The sequence below is a fragment of the Dromaius novaehollandiae genome, chromosome 2 (genome assembly GCF_036370855.1).
Source record: "Dromaius novaehollandiae isolate bDroNov1 chromosome 2, bDroNov1.hap1, whole genome shotgun sequence".
NCBI classification, from domain to species: Eukaryota; Metazoa; Chordata; class Aves; order Casuariiformes; family Dromaiidae; genus Dromaius; species Dromaius novaehollandiae.
In genome coordinates this window covers 142,806,876-142,824,853 of record NC_088099.1, presented here as the reverse complement: position 1 = coordinate 142,824,853, position 17,978 = coordinate 142,806,876, and the positions used below count along the sequence as shown (strand labels likewise).

General features: G+C 43.2%; 1 protein-coding gene and 1 long non-coding RNA gene across 8 annotated transcripts in view; one reads left to right on the top strand and one right to left on the bottom strand.

Moving 5' to 3' along the window:
- Positions 1–2,101: 2,101 nt before the first annotated feature.
- On the bottom strand, positions 2,102–7,016 carry LOC112994928 (uncharacterized). Its single transcript, XR_010387989.1, has 3 exons — positions 6,959–7,016; positions 5,693–5,816; positions 2,102–3,747 (listed from the first exon to the last, which is right to left on the bottom strand). It is a non-coding gene; the product is annotated as an uncharacterized LOC112994928 (long non-coding RNA).
- A 517-nt stretch (positions 7,017–7,533) lies between these two features.
- Positions 7,534–17,978, top strand: part of RIMS2 (regulating synaptic membrane exocytosis 2) — a 473,994-nt gene continuing 463,549 nt past the window's right edge. For 3 of the 7 annotated variants that reach the window (XM_064507626.1, XM_064507628.1, XM_064507627.1), the window contains exon 1: positions 7,536–7,969. In XM_064507626.1, coding sequence (XP_064363696.1) covers positions 7,794–7,969 — 176 coding nt within the window. In that variant the 5' untranslated portion in view covers positions 7,536–7,793. Of the gene's footprint in view, positions 7,970–17,978 lie in introns of all 7 variants that reach the window. The other 4 variants (XM_064507624.1, XM_064507625.1, XM_064507622.1 and 1 more) reach the window with 3 other exon arrangements.

The following is a 17,978-nucleotide window of genomic DNA, read 5'->3' as shown; positions in this document are numbered from 1 at the left end:
ATATTTTTACTATTTTTGCTATCTTTCAGCAAATTAACTTATTTTTCACATTAATTTGTATGAGACTATGTATGTCAGGAAAGGTAATAGTTGTAGTCAAAGGTCATACATGTTCTTAGACTGACTATTGCTAGTAAAAATAGCACGCTTTTGTGCACATGTATGTCTTTTTAGAATGTTTTTATTTCCTACTTATTAGGAAATTATTATAAATATAATATTAAATGGTAATTATATTAATGTACCTAGTGAATGAATCTTGTTTCAACCATATGTGTAGGTTTTTTTATGTATGGCAGAATTCTGTCCTGGAGAACAGAGCACAAAGGAGGCATTGTAGTGTTACCAGGCATTTGCTGACTCTAATTTAGCCTAATGCATTTTTTCCCTTAGCATAGTAAAATGACAGAGTTGATTAATGTTGATTAATATTGTTCTTCATAAACTTTTCATGCTGCACTATGTGTTTTTTTTATCAGAGGTATGTCAGGTAGTATCATGGGGAACTTCTTCAGGAAAAAAGTACTAGGAAGTGTCAAATGAGTGCTAATGATCTCAATATATAAGAAATAGGTTGTTGTCCAATTATATAATAGCTGTTGTCTTTCTAGTGCCTTCTGTCTCTGGACTATAAAATGAACTTTCACAAAATACAAGCTCCTTTCTTCATGTACTGGAAGCTAAAATTGTGATGAAAGACTCTGCTTGAATTTAAAAAAAAAAGTGTCCTGTCCCCTTATGCTTTTAGAAGCAGTTTAGCAGTGCTACCACTTCTGCCTTTACCTATTATTTGAATTAATTGGAAGTTCCTGATTAATTTGCTGGTCTTTTGGCAGATATGAAACCTAGACAGGTAAATTTCTAGATAGAAAATACCATATGCTAAGCTTTAATTACTGTCCCTTTCAGGCATGTTTTGATTATCAAAGCTGCTATATTGCAAGTCTGTGAGAATTAACCTTACTTGAAAATCCAAACTGCTAAAGCCTAGCTGGCTTTGGATTTCGAAAAAAATGAGCAAAGTTAAACCAGTGTTTTCTATCTCTCACCAACACAGAAGCCTCAATTTAAAATGAGTGCAGTGAATGAGGAACCTCAGTAATGGTTCGGTTTTGCAGGTGTGGACATCACCATCTCTACTGAATCGATATGTAGCACCTTTTCCACTTCCTACTGTTGTGATACTGTGGAAAAGTTTAAAATACCCCTCCTCCTACAAAAGCATCTCTCTCTGTATTTCTTCAAAGATTAATTTAACCTCATCCGGGGCCACAGACATTAAAAGGCCTTGATCATCCAAAGCCCACATATCATAGTGATGCGCCTGAGATACCTTAGGTGCTTTAACAGTGCAGCTCTTTATGCTAGTTTGCTTGGATTTCATCTAAGTTTATCACTAACTCTCACACTGCCCCAAGTTACAGGCAGCACGGCTTTGTGATGAATATAAGTAGCCTGTGATGTATGTTACCTATAACATAGATATCTACCCTTATCAAAACTATGATCCTGAGATGCAATCCAACTTAATGGATTAGAAACAGGACTGAACATTGAATCAGCAAAATGCCTAGATGACAGAAAATTGTTTAGATTAAGACCTATGTCTTAAGACCTGTCCTATGATGATGTCTGTGAAAAAAGTTCTCTTCCATTTATGTAAAGTTGCTAACTTTATCTTATTGCTATCTTGTCACTTCAACACACTGCATTTAGCCGAGTTACCCACCAGTTGCATTCTGTCTATGTCTCTCTGACTCTGAGCTTCCTGTGGCAACAGGCTGTTGTTTATGCTATTTTTTTCTATAAATATCTAGGACATTGGGGTCTTGATACTGTACTAGGTCTTCTAGGCATTACTGTCAAAATAATAAGGAATTGTTATTTATTATTATTTATAATAGTTGAGAATATTATTATTACTTTTAATAATGAGCAATGAATTTACAGAGACAGAATCACATGCTAGACTCCATTTTAAAAAAGGATATACTCCCATTTCTTTCTTGTATAAATTCAGGAGATTTGAGACTTTCAAGCTTGTCACTACAATAAGAATGAATATATTCCTGAGATTTGGTACAGGATACTCTGTACCAACTCTGAAGGACAATCTTATGACTGAATTAAAAAAAAAATCACGTGGGGCTGAAGAATACTGGTGATCCTTCTGAGGCAGCTTGAGTTTCAGAAAATTAGCAACAGTCAGAGAAGCAGAATTACAAGGCAGAAAACACACAAGACAATACAGCAAGCATAAATTGTAGGGAGATGTGATAAAGTTCTAAGCACTGACTGTGACAACATGAGCACTTGTTGTATGTATTAAATAATTTTTATATACTCAGTATTTCTGATTTGGAAAACTGCATAGTATCTGACAACTCGGAACTGTTAAAAGGAAACCAAAGCGCCCAACTTGGGGACAATTTTTAATACCAATGAAGGCCAATGCATGACCAATAAAAATAGACTTTTGTATGGTTTTGGTATGTTTCTTGAAAATTAGTTGGACAATTGCTACCCTCTTGAAAACAAAATCCTTGATTTATTGCTATCATTGTCTTTTGGAGTACAGGAATTCACAAACTGCCCAGTTATTCAGAAATATCGATTATACGGGTCAAACATCTAACAGAAAGCTGAGAAATGTATAACTGAAGAACTGTACTTATGCAGAAATTTTTAGCTTCTTTCAGAAAATTCTCCTTTGTTTCAACTAACTGAACAAAATTCAGAACTGAAATGACAAATTCAGCCAGAAGATATGAGTATGTTTAAGATCCTGTAAAGATTGTTACGTATTCCTTTAATGGGGCTTACTAGATATCAGATTTTGTTCAGTGAGAATATTTCAAACTAACCATTTAAATGAAGTAACAGCAGTGAGACATGATAAAGTTATTAGAATTGATCATATTATGATTTTATGAATGTTGTATGTGTGCGTATAACTGTTCTGGACAAAAAGTCCCAAACCCTAGAAATCATGTTTGTCAAGCATTCTACTTGGAAAACAAATGGCCTCCAATCTAACCCCCGTTAGGAGGCACTAGTTAAAAGACCAATATTTTTCCCTCTACTGTAGACAGACCATTTACACCACAGAAATTGGGAAGGGGTATTTCATGAAGTGTATTTGACATACAGGTATGGGAAGTACTGTGCAGACTATGGATAACCCTCTTTTATGAGAAGTGAAAAGTAACAAATACAGAAAACTAACTTTTATCCATAATCTAGCATTCTTTAAATCACTTATGGGGTAGTATCAAACTGAAAGAACAACTTTCTTAGAGCAGAAAAAAATTATACACAGTAAGCAAAATCCCCCTTGAAGGAAACCAAACGGAAAATGTAGGTGATGTTATATAATATTATTAGCGTCTTCAATTTTAGACAGGGGAAAGTTGGGAAAGATCCAAGCCTGCATCAGTAAACCAGTCAATGATGGTTCTGTAGCACTTAAAACAGGAACCAGGAATCACACATTACTGCAATACAAAGGTTTGTACTTCCTTGAGAGGAATTTGAGGAGTCCCTCGCAAAATGCATCCAGGAAGAGTCTCATAGGATGCATCTCCTGCTGGGTATTCATCTGATTTGATCCATTGAGAGGCTGAACACTGGAGGCATTCAATCAAGAATATATTTCCCATTTTCTCCATTCCTTTATCCATAGCAGAATACCTCAACATTCTTTTCATATCAGCTACATAAAGGTATTTTCCAAATGAATGTTTCAAGCTGGGACAAAAATAATGGAAATAATTAGTTACAGAGAAATTCTCCCTCGTAAGAAAGATTATAAAGCAGATGTTAGCCCTACCTTTTCATGAAAGAACTAGACTTAGCATAATTTAATGACAAATCTACCAATTTGTTTACTCTTGTAGTTGCTGTGAGGAAAGAAACAGGAATAAATATAGTGAGATCCTTTGTGAAAGACATGTTGTAGCGATACATAAAATCAGGTTAAAATAACACTGTTTCCTTGGGAACCCCTCTTGTGTAGCAGAGCTGGAAAAAAAGTAGAAAAAACCTGGACATCAGAAAACTTGAATTAATAACGCTGCTGGTATCAATGCATTTAGATAAATTTATAGAAGCCACCAAAGGAAAGCACTGGGTACCTCTGATACATAACTGGTGTGAATTTCAGTTGCAGGCTATACAACGGGAAAACAATTACAACAGAAGAACGTAAGCCAGGAATATGAATCTGATTTTTCAGAATGTGGTGAATTCAGACCGATAGGTAAAATGAACAGGAATGGCAGGTACTTGGAGGCACGACCTATGAAAGTGAAGGCCAGAATTTATAGACATTTCACTACTGAGGAATTACAAATGAGTGTTTCTTAAAAATAAGTTCCATAAATGAGCATACTACATAATAATTTGTGTTGTTGGTTGACTGCAGATTATTAATGACACAATTACTCTGGAGTAGGTAGAGAAGTTTGCTCTGGGTGTATTTTCATCAATATATGATCTGGGTAATGTAAATAACAGTAACAGCATGGCACAATTCTGTGCAACCTGACACAAACATGAACAAATAGTGTTTCTATTTAATTGCAGGGAAATGAAAAGAATGATAGGTAGAACTGATGAAAAAAAAAGGGAAGGTAGGAGCATAAAAAGGTCAGACAGAACCATTTCTTCAGTGAGTCACAGGATGTCTTCTGCTCTGAATCCTCTATCCTTTCAAAGCAAATAACTAGATAATATATGGGGATTACAGTTCCTAGCCTTGAATTTATTTGTTTATAGTTACACTCTTAGTGGCATAGAATTTAGTGGGAAGAGGGCAAATATTAAAGAGAAAAGAAAGCTCTTGAAATTCTACAGTCATGTTGAGAGCAGGTATTTGTAGTTTGAGGATGAAAAATCACAAGCTTGTTGAAATGATTTCAGAGCAACACTATGAATCTCGAAAATTCAGAGGTAAATTTCCACTGGAAAGAAATTCAGATGAACGAAGTAACGCACAACGAACCTTAAATCTGCAACGTAGTGATGTCTTGCAACCACAGCTATGATCAAAATACTATTAGTGTTTATGGTTGAGACATGGCATGAAGTATTTCTGAAAGAGCTGTGTAACCTGGCAGGGTGGAGAGACTGCATTAAAGTGGTCTTCTTATTTCTTTTCACTTATTCTTAGAAGCGACTGAGTGATCGCTTTTTTTCCTCACTTCCCCAGAATAAAATGTCATTTCCCAAAAGGATCAGTCCTGTTAATTCTTCCATTCAACATCTATAAATTGAAACGGATTGTACTATCTTTGGTAATTTGATGACACAGTTCTACACTTCCTTTTCTTTTTGACTTAGATACCAGATTTATCTAGCGCCTGGAAGAAACAAGGAACTGGATGAAAGCCAGCTGGCTGGCATCCAGCCTGAAAGGTGAAGGTTATGTTGACTGGAAGACCAGAATGATTTCAGGACTTGGCGAAAATCATGTAGTTTACTTTATAAGGGTATCTGCTCAAATATAATATGCATAGGAGTTTCTATAAAATGGTTTATGTATGCAAAGAGTTTATTATACATAAAGGAATAATGAGAAGTTACATCAAAAAATGGAAAAGTCTCCTTTCAGTTAAGGGTGCCACTTTTTGGACAAAATTAAAATTCAATGAATATATGTGATACAGGAACGGATAACCTTATCACAGCTCACCTATCATGTTCTTCTGGTGATCTGTTCCCCCAGGCCTTGTCTTCCCAAAGGAATGATGTCTGTAGCTCAGTGTTTCCCGCAGATCATTCTTTGGTTAGTGAAACAACACCCTGGAGTTTATTCTCTGTGGAAACACAGTTAATGATGACCAGGATAGTTTTAGGAAGATATAACATTTTTATATTTTTTCCCTAGGCCTTCCCATCTGGTTATAAGTGGATGTCGTAGTCCATTAGGAATAGCGCTGGCCTTAGAAATGTATGATGTGGGTGGAGATTTCAAACCACCCAAACTAAACCTTACAAAACTGCTTTCCTGTGGCTACACGCACTCACACGACATCCAAAGCCAATGTGTAATACGCGTGCTCTCCTCGTAACGTGAGAGAGCAGCGTGTAGTTTTCTAACTCCACTACCGTAAATAGATTGAAAACCAACCGATCTGGATTAAATTCACTTTTTAACACCCTCGGATATGCTACTTTCCACTAATAAACGCCTCGACAGCCTTGTTTCTAGCGCGGGAGCAGCGCTCCCCTCCCTGGCCCGCTTTCCTCAGTGCCCTTCTGCTTTTCTGGGTAGCAGCAACCCGGTCAAGCACACGCGAGCACCGGTTTCACGCCTCGCGCTGGCCGAGCGAGGCTCCAGCCCGTTACACAGGTACCCGCGGATCTCTGCCAGGCTGGACACACAAAATCAAACAAAAAAAAAGCCCTTTGGAGGCCGGGGGGGGGGGGGGGGAACGCACAGAGGCTGCGTAAGCAGAAGTTAACCTGAGGGTAACAGGCGGGAGAGAGGGCAGACGGCCCCCGCCCCCAGGCGCACACCGGCCCGCCGCGCCCCCGCCCCGCCCGGGGCCTTCGCCCGCTCCCCGCCTCCCTCCAGGGCCGCGGGGCAGCCGGAGCTGCCTCGCCCGGGGCGCAGCCGCGGCGGCGCCAGGGCCGGCTCCACCTGTGGCGGCGGCGGTGGCGGCGGCGGTGGCGGGGGGGAGGGGCCGCTCCCGCCGCGCGCCACCTCCCCTCAGGCGCCCCGCGGCCGCTGCCCGCCCGCCGAGCGGGCTCCTCTCCCTCTCCTCCTCCGCCTCCCTCCCGGCCGCCCGGCGGCAGCGGTGGTGGCGGGGGGCTGCCGCCGCGCCCGCCCTGCCGCTAGGCTTGGTGCTGCCGGCGCGGCCCCGCCGCCGTGGCTCCTCCTTGCCCTCCCTCGCGTGGTTTTTATCGCGTCCGTTTTTGTGCTCTCGTAAATAAATAAATAAATAATAATCCCCACCGCCCGGAGCCGCCGAGGCCGCGCAGCGTCGCTAGGCGGCGGGCGCCGCCCCCCCCCCCCCCCCCCCCCATCGCGGCAGGAAGAGGCGTCGCGCCGGTCCCGCGGGGGTGACGGTGGACGATGCGGCGCCCCCCGCCGTGACTCCGGCTCCGCGCGATGCCATGGGTTAGGCGGCCGGTGTCCCGCAGCCCAGAGCGGAGCAGCCGAGCGAGGCGGCGACAGGCGGCGGCGGGGCCCGGCGCAGGAGCAGCGGCGGCGCCGGGAGGCGGCGGCGGCCGCGAGCGGCGCCCCGCGGCCCCCTCCGCGCCCGGCGGCCGGGAGTTATGAGCCGGCGCTGGCGGCCGGCGCTGGCGCTCGCCCGCGGGGGCTGCCCGCCGCTGCGCGCCCGCGGCGCCACGGCCCCGCTCGCACCCGCGCCGCCTCGCCCGCTGCGGCCGGCCGCCGGCCCCCTCGCCTTCCCCCCGGCGCTTGGTGCCGGCATCATCCCGCCGTGACCCCGCCGCCGAGCCGGCGCTCTGCCCCCCGCCCGCCTCCGGCCCTTCCTCTCCCCGAGCCCCTCTTCCCCGCCGCTCCCCCTCCTCGGCCCCGTCCTTCCCCCGCCGCCGCCGCCGCCGCGGGAGCCGGCGCCCGGGCGCGGTGAGCGAGCCGGGGGCTCGGGCACCCGCCCCCTGCCCGGGCGCTGCCTCTCGGCGGGGCAGTCGTCAGGCGCTGATTGATTACGAGGTATTGATTTGTAAGTGCTTCTCCCAGCGCCGGCGGCGGCCGCTCCCGCTGGTGCCGCCGCCGCCGGAGTCAGGACAACGCTGCCCGTAGCGGTGCCGAGCTCCAGCCCAACATGTCGGCTCCCGCCGGGCCCCGGGGCGGCCCCGCTCCGCCTCAGCCGCCGCCGCCGCCGGCTTCTCAGCCCGAGATGCCCGATCTCAGCCACCTCACGGAGGAGGAGCGGAAGATCATTCTGGCCGTCATGGACCGCCAGAAAAAGGAGGAGGAGAAGGAGCAATCCGTGCTCAAGTAAGGGCAGCCGCGTCCCCCCGCGCCCGGCGGCGCCGAGGCCCCTGCCCGGCCCGGGGGCCGGGGGCTGAGGGCTGGGGGCCGGGGCGCGGCGGCGGCGGGAGAGGGGCCGCGGGCGGGCGATGCCTCGCCGCCGGCCGTGCCGGGCGGGTGCGGGGCGGCGGCGGGAGGCGGCGCGGGCCGGGGCGGCGGCGGGCCGGTCAGCGGCGGGGCACGGCGCCCAATATGGCCGCACAGGTGCCGTCCGCGCCCGGCGCGCGCCGTTCGGGCAAGGCGGGGTGGGTCGGGGCGGCGGTCGGCGCCGCCGGAGGGGGCGGATCGGCGGCCGCGGGCCCCGCCGCGGGGGCACGGCGCGCTGCGGGCGGCGGCCGCCGGGGCCTAGGCTCCGGCCGCCGCTCGGGGTGGGTTTGCCACGGCCGCCATCTTCCTCCGACAACGTGTCTGCCGCCCGCCCCCGCCGCGGCGCGGGGGAAGCGGGAGCAGGGCCGCCCCGCTCGGGCCGCGGCGGCCGCTTCAGCACCGGGAGCTGTCCGGGCGCCGCCGGGGAGCGGCGAGGAGCAGCGCGGGGCTGCCGCGGCGGCGGCGGCGGGTCCCCCGCGGAGCTGGTGGCCGGCACCGGGCACACGCGGGAGCGCCGCTCCCCCGCCGCCGCGGGGCCATCCCGCCGCTTTCCGGGGCTTCACGACGGAGCTGCTGTTGTCACGGGCGTTGCTGCTGCGAGCGCCGCGCGGCTGGAGCACCGAGTGCCGTTACCACCCGGACAAAGCGGGTTACAGCGGGGGGACTGGCGCTGTGGCTTGGCCATGCTGCCCTCGGCCGCCCCCCAGGCCGGGCGCCCCGAAGCCCCCGGCTGGGCGGCCGCTGCCGGCCCCGCGGGGTGTCTCCGGGCTGCGCTGCGTTGCTGTTAGTGCCGTGGTGGAAACCTAAACCTCGTCCTCATTTCTGTGACCGCTCCCAAGCCGGGAGGTGGTCTGCTCCCCAAAACGCTTACGTGCCCGCTTCAAACGCTAATTTGTTTGCTGAACGTTTTGAAGAGTGGCCGTGTGACGCAAGCGCTGGGAAGCAAGCTCCGTACCTCGGTTTATTACTCCAAATCATCAAAGCTAAATAGCTTTCAGTCCGATATTACACAATTTGTTTGCTGTTGTGGCACTTTTATTTTAAAAGAGCTTAAGCTCTTCTGCATTTCTAAACGTTATGGCACATCAAAATAGAAAATACAAATTTTTGTCTTGAAATCTCTGCACTTGTAAAAATCATTAGCAAGGAATGAAATGGAAAGTTACTCAACTTGCGGTTTTAATACTTAATAATAGCGTTACAATTTTTAAAAAGGTTCCTGGCAGCTTTTGTTTTAGACTATACAATATTTATGATCCAATATAATCTATGATTTCAATATGATACTCTGCAGAAATATGTATGTAGATTTTTTAATGGAAGTTACATTCTGTATATTTAACTGTGCCTGAAAAAAATGAGCATAAAGAATTAACCACTTAGCTTCTAAAAGTAGGTAAAGTGCTAACAGCTTTCTGGGCTGTTGCTGATTATACCTATTATAGGCAGGATTATTTTTGTTATTTTATGAAAGGAGGAGACAAAGCTAGGATCAGTGTTAACTGTTCAGCTTACAAATGAAAAATCAGTCATTCTCAAAAAATGATGATGTAAAATCAACTGTAAGAAATGAAATGGAACTGTTTTCATTTGTAAATGTCTGTGTCTTGAAAGCAGACAATGGACAAAAGACAGGTCTTCACCACAAAATAAAAATAAAGTATAAACTTTATGTGGGCTTTAGTTTCCCACTATTTCTCACTGAAGTTTCCTCTTGAGTCCTGTGTAAGCAGTAAGGGAAATGGTAGAGCATAAAGTTTATACACACAGGACAGCCTAAAACAGCTGTCTTATGAAAATGCCGTTGGCAATGGAATTTGGATAGATGGCCCATAACAGTTTATCAGATATTGAGAAGTGATATGGTGTCAGATTAGCAACTCACCAGTTTTATTTTCTTAAAGTGAAGTGGCTCTTTGAAACCTTCAGATACATGTTAATTCTGAAAATATCTACAGATTTATTAATCACAATCCTCTGCCAAAGTCACACCAAACTTTGTTCTGCACTTTTAGGTAGATATTTCTGAGTTTAATTCTCTTGGCAGTTACTTTCTTTCTGTCCAGAGAAGGGGAAACAGAGAAAACCCCATATATATTTATATGAACAAACTATTGTTATTGCATATAGATAAAGAAAGTGCTAAATCCTGCAGTCTTTGTTTAAGTGTAATTCTCCTCGAAGGCAAGCTTCTTTTGAAGTGGAAGGTACTTTTGTCTAACTAAGCAATAAAACTGTGTCATTTCACTCCATGGAAAAATTATTTTGTGCTTTTCAAATTCTTATGCTGCGCCCATCACTGTGGTATTTGAGCATCTTCCAAAAGTGCATTAAGTGGTGTGACTCACATCTGTAATGTGGTCTATTTATTCTTTTCCTTTCTCTCCCTGGGGTAAATATGTGTGGATTTAAAATAGACATATAACTTCTTCTCCTTATGCTTGTTTTACCCTTTTAGGGGAAAGGAAATGCAGATTTTATTGAGTTGTAATCTGTAGCAACTAATGACCATCAGGTCAGCATGAATTCTTGCCAGGATCTGCCGGAACATGATGGCATGTAAAACAGCAGCTTTCCAGATTTGCTTTCTCCTGTGGCCTGGTTTGGTTGGTGAGATCCATCTTGATATTGTTGTCCACCGTGTCCCTTTAAAAGGGAGGATGGGCAGCAAAGGCTGCTGCTGAGACTGTCTCTTCTGCAATTTGGGGGACCCTTGGAGTGCATTTTGAATGTCATGTACTAAGAAAGTGTCTTTTTGACAAGGTTATTGAACATAAGTTTCGCATAGTATTTCATATGCGTAATGTATGGCACTCAAAGAAAGTAAATTCATGTCTATACACCGTCTCTAAGTCCTTCTGTGCTGTTATAGGAATATTTACATATTTTCAACTTCTATCTGTGGCCGTTTTGCTTTTTTGGATATAGCATAGAACTTTTGGTGATGGCTTTTCCTTTAAGGCTGTGCCTGAAGAGGCACATCCTGCCTCTTGCAATTTCTAGTTTTGTGTACGTAAGCTTTCTAACAGATTTTTAGATAATGCATTTTCTCTTCATGAATTGATTTATGGGCTCAATCCTGTGCTTTTTTATTTTTCATTAGTACTTGATTTCTGTGTCAAAGGACTGGCTTGAGAGGATGCACACACGAAGAAGATTCATACAAGATGCTAGGATGATGACATTATTTGTGAAAGACTTGTGTTTTTGCCTCTGTGGTGCAGTATCATGAGTTTTCACCTGCTTTGCATGTCCATTCTAAAAATAAAATAAGATGCTCTCCTTGTAAAGTCAGGCTCACAGTTCCGGAAAGGTATCCGTTTCAACTTCTCAGGGGTATGGACTGTTTGGCTTAATATAACACAAATTTTCCCATGAGAAATTTAATTACGAAAACATTCAGCTTTTCATATATTTGCAAAGTAACACCTAGCTTTACCATGAGGTCCTTATTAAAGATCTCGGGGTTTGTGGGGGTTTTTTGGGTGACTGAAGTCGGCTAGCGCTGTCACCTTTTTTCATGCAGGGCTAGCGAGAAACAGGATGGGCTGGCTGGGTAGGTAGGTACGCCTGCCTGCGGGCTTGCGCGTGCTCAGCTCTGTGCGAGTGGCGGCACAGCCGTGGTTAAGAGCGGGGCAGCCGCACTCACTGACACAACATCCCTGTCAAGTAGACCACAGAGAAGCTAGGCTGTGCGGGCTGCGCAAGGCGCTGTGGGCGAGTGAGGTGTGGGACAGCACGCTGGCGTGGGGCGAGAGGAAGCAATAGACTGATGGCTGTGAGTCACCGCAGTGTAAATATTCGTCTCGCAGAGCGAATTGTACTGCGTTATAAATACTTGTTCTGCTTTATAAATAATCAGCTATGATTTATGCTACTTTAAAAGTATTGTAGCTTTAGGATTTGGATTTGGGGGCTGGAGGGAAGACAGAAGTGCAGGTGGTGACTGTTCTTTTTGGTTTTCTTTTTGGTTTTCCAGAATAGAGATATGTGTATGGGAAACTCCAAAGTTTATAAGTAATGCAAAAGGATTTACATTTGGGCTGTGTAGGACTCCCGTCAATGGTAGCTGTAAGTGATGCTTCTGTAACTTCGTATTGAATTTTGTCTGCATCTAGAGTGCTGATGAGAGTAGGCTATTGTTACACTGCTCATTATTTTGCTTTTGTTTCTATGCACTATAAAATAAAAGTATATGGTGATAATTTTAAAAATAATAACTTTATGCAATTTAAAAATAGATGATAGTGGCAGTTATAATGAGATACAGATGAGGAAGAACACAAATCCCCTTCTGCCTCCTTTTCCTTCCCTTCTGCCTTCTCTTTTTGCTCCCTTGTTCCCTGCCCCACCTATATTCTTGGTTGTCTTCCCTTTTCTTTTAACAATTTGTAGCGACTTTTTGGCCTCTCTCAACATTGCCATTAAGTCTGCTCTCTCACCACATGGTTAGACATTTTATACTGTAGATAATATTTGTGAGGGTGTTACAGCTTGTGCCATTTTGCTCTTCAAGAAGACCCGTGTTTGCAGTTGTTCAGAAAAGCATCTAGCACATATTAGCCACTGTCTATGAATAGTAGTAGTAGTAGTCGTAGTCGTAGTAGCAGTTCCTGCTGGTGACTAAGCAGAATGTATTTATTTGGAGACCAGACAGACTGGCAGTAACTCTCATTGCTGTGATATCTAATGTTAATACTGTGTAAAATTTCAAAAGACTCGAATAGTGCTGATGTTGTTCCAGTGTTCAAACAGTGCAAGCAGGATGAGTTGGAGGTAGAAAGGCCTGGCATCAGATGGGGCCAAAAATCAGAAAAGTTATAGAAGATAGAATACCTAATAGGAAATAAAGGATTTCATTAATAAAGAACCCCCCAGTAGATATTTAACACCAGCCAGTGTGTGCTTTCTGAAAAATGTCTTGTCAAACAAATCTGTTTTCACTCTTCTTCAAAAGAAAAATAAGAAAATGCTTAATTTTGCATTTTCAAGGCAAGAGTGTAGACCACACTTTCAGGCTCTGGGACTGCATCCTAGAAAGTAGTAACTAGGTGAAATTCAGTCGTCTCTGGAAGTCAGGTTAGATGATTGAATGCTCCATTCTGGATTTTGTGTGCATGCAGCTATGAGCTGGATAACTTTTAAATAACCGAGAATGTCAAACAATTGATTTTTCCATTGAAAGAACCGCTTAATCACAGCATATACTGTAAGTGCGAAAATACAGAGAACAGATAGGTTACTATAGAACTGAGACTTGTAACTTGATATAAAATGTGCTTTTACCCTGCCAATGAAGTTTTAAAATACTTGCAATATATTCAGAGTTCCATAATGAGGGGGGGAAAGTAATATAATGGTTTAAACGTTGAAATTTAATCCAGTGGAACTACTCATATGCAATCAGTCATTTACATAAATGTTCAGTTTTTATCTGTAAAGTAGACATAATGGTCTTGGGAATTTTTCTCAGCTGAATGCCATGTCTCATCCCTCCACTTTAATGGCTTCCTTAAAGGTTTACCATCCTATTCAGAGTCAGTCAGAAGGCTGTGAAAGTTTGTAAAAACATTGGCCTACCTTTTCCAGGCTCGTCTTTTCCAGGAAGGATTTTTGTGTGTTGCCTTTTTCTTTCCTTTTTCCCCAACGTCTTCTCTGATGGCTTTTTTGACAGGAGGAGGAACTTGGGGTGATAAAAACAAAAAGATTACAAAAACTGATTACTTTAGTTAGTTAGCATCTCATCTATAATTGTGAGACTGCAACAGACATTACACCTTAATAATGAAATTCTAACTTCAAGATGGGTACAATTTTTTGAGTTAAGATTAGAGCATAGGGGCTGTCTTAATCAGTTGTCTTGCTATATCATGGTTAATAGCTACACGTTATCATAGATAACCTAATATCTTTATAATTGGGCAAGGGTGAGTCTTCTTAATTTAGTCTCATAAAGAGGAAGAATCTAATTAAATACTGGTTGCTTAAAAATGTCATTCAAACAACAGATGTCTTTCAGGCAAATTAATTGATTTTATAAATCTTAAGTTCAAATCACAATCCATTGTTTTCCCTGTTTACTGAGCTTAGATTGTGTGTCCTTTACAGGATGACGCAGTGTAACAGGAGGAATTGTTATTTTCTCAAATTATAGCTGTCTGTTGAGGTGATATTATAGTTTAGTACTAGAAGAGTTTAAATTTAATCTGATTTTACTTTTGTAAACTCAGTAAACTCCATCAACTTCATCTCATGTTATTAAGGTTTGGATAATGCAATAAAATTGCAGAATCAGTGTTGTGCTGAAACGCTGGTGCTTCTTGATACTCTGTGGCTGCTTCTTCATGTTGCTCCGCCAAGGTATTGTTGGGAAGTTGCAAAGGGATGATCAGACAGGACTGAGATTATAGGAGTTAATGCAATAGTACAAGATCATATAAGGGAATAAGTGCATTTAAGAAGTTACTATGTATCATTTTAGGGGAGTAAGAGTTCACAGTGATTTATACTGTTCTCTAACGTTTTTGCTGACGGTGGAAGACAATTCTTTTATAGTCTTGAATTCAAATATCAGCTGTCATCACATTTCCCTGGCTAAGCATGTTTGTAGGGTGATCTTAGTTGCATTTCAATAAACTGAAATCATATTCATGCATTTTGATGGTGGAGGAGTTTGTAATATTTAACTTTACTTATCTTGTGGAGTTTTGAGGGTTTGATGGGAGAGCCTGAAGGATATCTTTGATTTAGACTTTTAACTCTTTTATTAAACTCAAAGCAAGATAACCTTTTTGTTCTATCAGGAGTTAGTAAGAGCTGAACTTGTGTTTCAAAAAAGTCCAAATGCTTCTATTCAAAAATTCACAAAGAAAATCTTTAAACTTTAATTAACATGAAGAAGTTATTTTAGTGTCTTTTTACTGTCTTTGTGGAGTTGGATCTTTCTTCTTAAGTCTCATATGGAGTTGTTTGAATATTGCCTGATAATTTCTTTTTCTGATTAATATTAAGATTTTTAAGGCAAATGGTTTCTTACAGCAAATACTGAATTATATTTGTATATTTGTGTATAGAACATCTCACAGGTCATACAGCAGTACTGAGTATTTGATATAATATTGCATTTTGATTCTATGTATTTGTAAGGGCAGTCTTTCTTTAGAATGTGTATTTTCTTAAGCATTTGAGGAACATCAGATGTTTTGACCTCTGAATATAATTGTGAGTTGTAAGCAGTCATTCTTTTTTGGAAAGTGTTTTGCAACCGTGCTTCATGTAACTCTTCAAAAATGAGTTCTCCAGTGTGTTAAAAAGAGAACTGTTTCCATAGACTGTTACTCTAACTCCTGCTACGTTTTTCTCTTTATAGAAAGGATGAGTGAAAAGTAATGCTTTCATAGCTGTTTAAAGCTCAGATAACACACAGAATAATAGAAAATAGGGCTGGATGGGACCTCAAGAGGTCTTCCAGTTCATCCTTTGCCTCAAGGCATGTCCAACTATAACATAGACATTCCTGACAGTTACTGGACCAAGCTAGTGGTTCCCAACTGTGAGGGCCTGCCTAGCTAGTGAAATACATAGGCTTCGTGGCTTAGGTAAGAGCACATTCCAGGTAATATGCAGAATTCAAGCTAATCAGCCCTGCAGGAGCTGTGCTGGCTACATGGGAGAGGGTGAAGAGAGAGCAGCTGTGGGCCCAAACAGATCTTGGGGTAAAGCTCCAGGATCCAGTTAAATATGAAGCTTGTCCATTGTTTTCAAATGACAGTTTACTACTGAAAGGTATGGAAACAACTAATCTAACTACTGACCTAACCAGGGATAGAGATTTCATGATCTCCCTAGGTTGTTTCAGTTATCCGGAGTAATTACCATTAGAATTTTTTTCCTAATGTTAAACTTAAATCCCCTTCCTGCCACTTGCTACTTACTCTGTCCCCAATGGAAATGCAGAGCAGTCTATTACTTTTCTTTTTGCAGCAACCATCATATCTCCTCTTGTAGATTCTCACTGTCTCCTTTCTGTAGACTCGACATCATATTTTCTAGACTTTTGGCCATTCTTGTTGCTGTCCTCTGTATTCTTTCTAATTCCTTTCTAATTCATCTTTTTTGAAATATAATGTCCGAAGCTGGACACAGTATTCCAATCAAAGGTGTATGGAGAGGGTGTAAGGATAACAGCAGGTGTCTTACATAGAACAGTTGCCTTGTACAGCCAGTGTTGTGTGTTTTTTTTTTTTTTTTTTTTTTTTTGTCGTGGAATAACATTATTGACTCATGTTCAGCTTGTGATCCACTTCGACATGCTTTTCTACAGAAATGCTGTTGAATGAATCATTCCTCATTTTGTGTTTTGAAGTTGGTTACCCCTGCTAAGCACAGTGTTTTGTCTTTATCCCTATTGAGTTCTATTCTATCTGTATCAGAAGCCTCTTACGAATTTTGCATTAGAGCTCTTAAATAAAATGCATAAATAGCCCTTGTAGCAAGAACCAGGAATTTACCCCTAGAGAATACCCTAATTGCAGAGCTATTTAGTTAGACTTTCTCTTGCTTATCCATACGTTCACATTCCTGACTGCACAGTTGTTCATTGGGAGGATGGAGAATAATCTCCATTCTGTTCTGCCTGTAGCTTGTCAGGAGGAGAAGAGAGAGCTGTGCATTCAAATCTCCTCAAGCTGAGACAGGCCTAGAACACAGGTTTTGTACTTCCTTGGAAAGAGTTATAATTCATGTGCTATTGTACGGGAAACAGTTGCTTCCTTTGCTGTATTCATTCAGTCTGTTGAACCTGTTGGCTGACTTGACATAAATTTGTTAAGTTGAGGTTCCAAAGATATTTATTTACTAAGGATGTAATAAAAATAAGAGGGTGGGTAGTGGAAAGATATTCTCTGCATTCCTGGCTAAGGAAAAGTTTTCTCACACCATATTAGATGCCAAGTAGTCCACATAGGAGAGGACCAACTATAGACATCAAAATAAATCAATCATGAGCTGTGAATCCTCATGAAATCGGACTTTAGCTTCAGTACTCAGCACTACTTGCTTAAGGAAAACGATTGCTTCAGTTTTGGTATCTTTTTCAGTCCTCTTTTACAACATCTGGAGCTTGGGTTAAGGATTGAGCCTAGAGAATCTCTGGGGTTTTTCTGACCAGATGTGGATATCTACAGTGTGAGACAACTACATCTGAAATAGCTTAGATTCCCTTTATAGCCAATGGAAAGAAAGAGGTGTCTTTAGGATGTGATCCATCTCATCTTAAATTAGTTATTTCAGATAGGTCAGTTGAATTGCAGTCCATTTCTGGCCACGGGCTTAAAGAGAACGTAGAGTGAGGATGTCAGAGTAGACAGCCTGACCTTGTAGACATCTTGAGCTAGGCAAGTTGAATCTCACCCTCTGAGTTCTGGCTTTGAGAAGAACTGTTCACTACTTGTTTTTTTAGAAACGCCATAACCACTTTCCCTAGTGGCCCTGACTTTTATTGTCAGTTTGCATCTTTTGCTAATCTTCCAGCCAGTTATTAATTAGGGCATGTTCATTTATCCATATTTTTAATATTTGAGATGCACTGCCAGGAACCTGAGTATGTTTCCGAGGTTTTTCTTAGGAGTTAGTGTATCTTTTATATTGAATTCAGAAAGCCTGCAAGACCAGGTTTAAAAGGTGATCTTGGAATATCAGATCTTTCCAGTCTGTGGGATTAAGCGTATCTACCAACAAAACTCTTTTAATTTCTCTTAAATGGTTTCTATTTGGATTTGCTTCCAAAGCCCAGCTGTGTACATTGTAAAGAAAATCTTCACATGCCATTCACCAGTGAAAGTGTTTAGTGGACATTTCAAACCAGAAGCTAGGATATAATGGTTGAAGG